Raw genomic sequence first — 6,000 nt, forward strand, 5'->3', positions numbered from 1 at the left:
CGACTGAGCCACCCAGGCACCCCAAGATAAAAAACTTTTGCAGAGCAAAGGAAACAGTCGACAAAACCAAAAGACAATCTACAGAATGGGAGAAGATATTTGCAAATGCCTTATCAGATAAAAGGCTAGTACCCAAAATCTATAAAGAACTTATCAAACTCAACACCCAAAGAACAAATAATCCAGTCAGACATACAAATGGTCAACAGACATATAAAAAAAGTGCCCAACATGACTCAGCATCAGGGAAATACAAATCAAAACCACAATGAGAAACCACTTCACACCAGTCAAAATGGCTAAAATTAACAAGTCAGGAAATGACAAATTGGCAAGGATTTGGAGAAAGGGGAACCCTCTTACACTGCTGGTGGGAATGCAACCTGGTGCAGCCACTCAGGAAAACAGTATGGTAGCTCCTCAAAAAGTTGAAAATAGAGCTACCCTACAACCCAGCAATTGCACTACTAGGTATCTGCCCCAAAGATACAAATGTAGTGATCTGAATGGGCACCTGCACCCCAATGTTTATAGCAGCAATGTCTACAATAGCCAAGATAAGGAAAGAGCCAGATGTCCACCGACTGATGAATGGATATAGAAGATGTGGTATATATACACAATGGAATATTACACAGCCATCAAAAAATTTTAATCTTGTCATTTGCAACAACATGGATAGAACTGGAGGGTATTATGCAAAGCAAAATAAGTCAATCAGAGAAAGACAATTATCATATGATTTCACTCAAATGTAGAAGTTAAGAAACAAAACAGAGGAGCATAGGAGAAGGGAGGGGAAATTAAGATAAAATCAGAGAGGGAGACAAACCATAAGACACCCTTTATCGTAAGAAGCAAACTGAGTGTTGCTGGAGGGGAGGGAGGTGTGGGTTGGGGTAAATGGGTGATGGGCATTAAGGAGGGCATGTGATGTAATGAGCACTGGGTGTTATATAGAACTGATGAATCACTGAACTCTACCTCTGAAACTAATAATGCAACATACATTAATTAATTGAATTTAAATAAAATAAAATTTAAAAAAATTTTACTTTCCCCCCAAATATGAAATGAAACATGGATACTTAGAAGAGAAAGAAAATGTAAAAAATGAAAACAAAGAAAATCACCCATAAGTCCACTACGCAGACTACTGGGAAATTTTAGGTATTTTTTTCTTATCTTTTCAAATGTATTAGGAATAAATTTTCTGGGTGAGCTCATGCTAGGAAGAGAGCCTGAGCTTCCAGGACCTGGGTGTTTCTTCCCTCCTGTTGCTTCCACTACTTCTCCCTTTCCTTGTGCTATGAGAATATCACAGTAATAACAGCAGTGACCATGAAAATAGCTTGTGTTTGACAGTCTGCTCTGTACTAGTCCTTATGTGTTCTTCAAACACGTGAATTTTAAATCTCACTCCAACCATGTAGGGTAGGTACAATGATTACCCCCAATTTACAGACTAACAAACTGAGCCATAGAGAGGAGAACATCTCCCCCCATCACCTCCCTCCACTGTCTCCACACCCCTGCACCACCCCAAGTCCTTGTACCATCACAGCTCTCCAACCGGCTGGTGAACATCTCCCCGGATGAAGAAATGAATCCCGGGGAGCAGCGACAGGTGGTGGCATTGACACACGTGGATTTTGGAGGGCACCAGCGAGCACAGTCTGTGGAGGCAGAGGTTGTGGGGACAGAGACCACAGTCAGAAGACTCAAGAAATGGAGGGAGCCAGCTGCCAGCTAGGGGTCCAGGAGCAGAGGAGGGGAGGCGGAGGAAGGAGAGGGATGGCTGCCATTGGAAGAAGAAAAGATAGAAAACTCTGGACGTTTGGGGAGGTAAAAGAAGTCTCTGTTATCTCCAGAAGACCAGAGCCTCACTTGAAGAATATGCCCCCCTTTTCCCCTTGCTGGTGTGAGGACCCAGACCCCTTCATGCACCCCCAGCTTCTGTCACCAGTGGGGCTGGCTGGGCAGACTCACCGCTAGCCTTCTGGGATGCAGCTCCCAATGGCAAGAGCAGCAGCATCAAGAGTCCTGGGGCAGAAGAAACAGAGAGATGACAAAGAGAGGAGATGGAGCTCCAGGTTCAACCCTTGTCCTCACGGCCATTGCATCCTGGGAGGTGGCTCTGATGCTGTGGCCCATGGCTCTCCCAAGGCTCTAGTAATTTATGAAGATTTGAGGACCAGTCCTCTTCCCTCCCTCTCCCTGGACTCCGAAGGAATCACTCACTAACAGACACCATCCTTATGGAACCTCCCTGCTACAGGTAAGGGGACAGAATATACGCAGGTGATGTCAGGGACACAACATAGAAATTCCAGCCTCTCCCAATGGAGGGGGTAAGTATTTTTTTAAGAAATATTTATTTATTTTAGGAGAGCACAGCTGGGGGGGGGAGGGGTAGAGAGAGAGGGAGAAGCAGACTTCCCACTGAGCAGAGAGCCTGACACGGGGCTGGATCCCAGGACCCAGGGATCATGACCTGAGCCGAAGGCAGACGCTTAACCAACTGAGTCACCCAAGTGCCCTGGAGGGGGTAAATCTTGAAGCACAAAGTCCACAGATGGGTGTGTGCTCTGCCCACAGCCAGGTCCTTTGTTCTCTGGCAATGGCAGAAATCTACCTTGAGGATTTATCTTCCAGGATCGCTCCCCTCTGTTTAACCCACATGTTTTGGGGCACACAAGAAGAGCATGGGTTTGGGAGTCAGCCAGCCCCAAGTCTGAGTCTCAGCTCACAGTGGTATTGGTCGGGCAGGGAGCCATGGAATCACGAAAGGGGGAGCTGATGATAGGTGAGGGGTACGAACTATCACACTGGCGGTTTGAGCCACCATCTCCTGGTAAAGTGGCCTCTCCAGGTGCAGCACCCATGGCTTCTATGGTTCCTTCCAAGTGAGCTCCTGGCCATCCTACAGTGCACTGAGGGCAACAAGCTTTCCCTTTATCTCCCAGTCTGGTCCTGAGTGATGGGTCACTGGGCAGGCATCATGGTATGAAAACCACTGCAGGTGTGAAGGAATCTATCCTACAGGCAATCACCTGGCCACCTGTTAGAGTCTGTCATTCCATTCATGGGAGGCATGATGTTGTTGTGAAGGTCATTCTTTAAATGAGATTGACAGCGAAATCAGTAGACTCTGAGTAAAGCTGATATTCTGGGTGGGCCTCATCTAATCAGTTGAAGACCTTAAGGGGGGGGTGGAAAGACTGACCTCTTCCAAGCAAGAGAGAATTCTGCTTCCAGACTGACTTCAGACTTGAGATCAAGATCAATGTCCCTGGAAACATCCCTGGGTTTCCAACCTGCCCTACAGATTTTGGACTTTCCAACTTTAACAATCTCATAAACCAATTTCTTAAACTAACACATTCTTTCTCATCTCTCTATTCACACACATATATACACATATATATGCACACACACTTATATATACATCTCTATACATATATGTACATATACCAAAACTTGGTTCTGTTTCTCTGGAGAACCAGGTCTAATATAGGCCAGAAAATGAGAAAGCTCTGATAAGTCCCAAAGATTGCCCTAGAAATAAGTGCCACCTACTTTCTTCTCTGAGAACTTAATATAATTGAGTTAATGCCATTAAAACTTTTTCCTTGCTCTCCCTTACACAGATAGTGAAAAAAAAAAAAAAACAGAAATAGAGCAAAAGCCAGAAATAAAGCAAAGAATAGAGAAAATTCTCAAATGGGATAGAGTTTCCAGGTAGCTTTAGTTGCTCTATCACCATTGTTGTAATTCTGCCTACCTGGCAGCAACCTTAGATGCCCGTTCCTCATGATGCAGACACCAGCAAGCCCAGCCACAGAGGATGCTGTCTGGTCTTGGTCTGGGTGTGCTGAAAAGACTTCCTGTTTAATTATGTCTTAACTTCTTAGTAAACTGCTGCTCTGGACGCTTCTTTCCCCTGTGTTTCCCCATGATGAACATCTCTAAAACTCACCCTTCACTTTTTAAGTATTTCCTTAGCATTTCTAGTATTCCTACTGAAAGCCTCCTTGATGGTTTCTATCTTTTTGATATAGGAAGACCTCCCTAACATGAAGATAATTCCACTGGTGTTTTGGCCCCTATGAGGTCTATGGTTCAGAGTGAACAGATCATTTTTTATCTATGATTATCTAGTCACAGAATCTTTATTCTTAAGTTTTTATTTTGAAATAAGCCTAGATTGACAGGAAATTTCAAAAACAATACCTGGAGGTCCTTCCTGGGCTTCCTATAAAAGATACATTTTATGTATTTATGTATCCTTATATAACAATAGTCAAATATCTAAACCAAGAAACTGACATCAGCACAATAGAGTGTATAGTTTTGTGACATGTCATCACATGTGTGGATTCCTGTAACTGTCACTGCAATAAAGTAGAAAATATCCCATCACCACAAGGCTCTCCTTCATGTGACCCCAACATCTCTGAACCCTGGCAGGTCTAGAATCAAGTTGTTTCCATTCTTCAGCAATACTCAACACAGTCCGAGATTCATATTCATTGATAAAAGAAAATATTCCTGATATGTTTTAAAAGATGAGAAAAAAGTATCTCCAAATATTTCACTAGTCTCTGTAGTGGAATTGTGATGATTTTCTTCGTTTGCATTTTTTACATTTTCTTTGTTTTCTCCATTTCCATGTGTATTAGTCTGTGAATGCTGCAATAGAGTATTAATGAGGTGGCTTAAACCACGGAAATTTATTTTCTCAAATTGTTTCTGGAGGCTGGGTTCTAAGGTCAAGGTGGGGGCAGGGTTAGTTTCTGGCGAGATCTCTCTCCTGACTTGTAGATGGCCACCTTCCTCCTGTGTCCTCATGTGTGGAGAAAGAGTGGGAGAGAGAGGGAAGGAGGGAGGGAGGGAAGGATAGATACAGAGAGGGAGGGATAAAGGGAGAGAGAGAACATTCGTGTCCTCTAGTTACAAACCAGAGCTCTTCACTCGCCATGCCCCTGGCCACATGCCTGCACTGCCCTATCCCCACCACTCTTCCTCTGGCCTGTATTCTTTCCACAAAGTACTTCTGTGCCGCTCCCAGGACTGAGGACTCCAGATGCCCCATAATCTTGGATGTGCCCCTCCACCACCCTCGAGCCTCCGTACCTTTACAACCCATCATGGGATTGCTAAAGATGTCCCCCCAGGGAAATATGAATCTGGATAACAGCAACAGGCTGGGGCACTGAGAGATATGGAGTCAGAAGGGCACCTCGAACCACAGACACTGGGGACAAGACTGTGGTCAGAAGCCCCAGGGAATGGAGGAAGCCAGCTGCCAGGCGGTGACCAGAGAGTGGAGGAGGGGAAGGTTGGCTGCTATTTAAAGAGGAAGAGTTCAGGAAACTCTAAGCATTTGAGGAGGAAGAAAGTTTCTCTTATCGCCAAAGACCATATCTGAGGATCTTTCACAGATTAAGCCTCCTCTCCCTGGCTCTCCCCTTGTAGTGAAGGAACCCAGACACCAAGCTGCCATGCCCTCCATCAGTAAAGGGGCCAGCTGGCCAGGCTCACCCCCAAGGTTCAGGGCTGCAGCTCCCAATGGCAACAGCAGCAGCACAAACAGCCCTGGAGCAGAAAGAGTGGTGAACGAAAGGAGTCAAGCTCCAATGCAACCGTTGTCCATATGGCCACTGCGTCCACACTAGGTGGCTCTCGTCCTGCGGTTCCCCGGCTTTCCAGCAGGATCCCAGAGGCTCCCCAGACCAGGCTCTCACGCTTTGCATGGAGTCTTGGGCTCAATCTCTCCCTGCCATCTCCTGGAACTCCCCCAAGGAATCAGTCACGAGCAACCGCAAGCCCTCATGGAATCTCAGGTGCTACCAGTAAGGACACAGAATATATGCAGACAGCTGATGCCAGGTGCACAACACAGAAACTCCAATCTCAGGGCACCTGGGTGGCTCAGTTGGCTAAGCATCTGACTTTGGCTGGGGTCATGATCTTGGGGTCCTGGGATCGGGCCCCAAG

At 45.8% G+C, this 6,000-nt stretch overlaps 1 protein-coding gene across 4 annotated transcripts in view; it reads right to left on the minus strand.

Annotated features, from left to right (window-relative positions):
- LOC118519220 (adhesion G protein-coupled receptor E2) overlaps positions 1-5,248 on the minus strand; it is a 56,480-nt gene extending 51,232 nt beyond the window's left edge. For 3 of the 4 annotated variants that reach the window (XM_078054410.1, XM_036066555.2, XM_036066556.2), the window contains exons 1-3: positions 3,785-3,853; positions 1,990-2,043; positions 1,557-1,676 (exon numbers count right to left, since the gene is read on the minus strand). In XM_078054410.1, coding sequence (XP_077910536.1) covers positions 1,557-1,676; positions 1,990-2,043; positions 3,785-3,815 — 205 coding nt within the window. In that variant the 5' untranslated portion in view covers positions 3,816-3,853. Of the gene's footprint in view, positions 1-1,556; positions 1,677-1,989; positions 2,044-3,784; positions 3,854-5,136 lie in introns of those variants that run through there. The other variant, XM_036066554.2, reaches the window with a different exon arrangement.
- Between the last annotated feature and the right edge of the window lie 752 nt (positions 5,249-6,000).

The sequence above is a fragment of the Halichoerus grypus genome, chromosome 1 (genome assembly GCF_964656455.1).
Source record: "Halichoerus grypus chromosome 1, mHalGry1.hap1.1, whole genome shotgun sequence".
NCBI classification, from domain to species: domain Eukaryota; kingdom Metazoa; phylum Chordata; class Mammalia; order Carnivora; family Phocidae; genus Halichoerus; species Halichoerus grypus.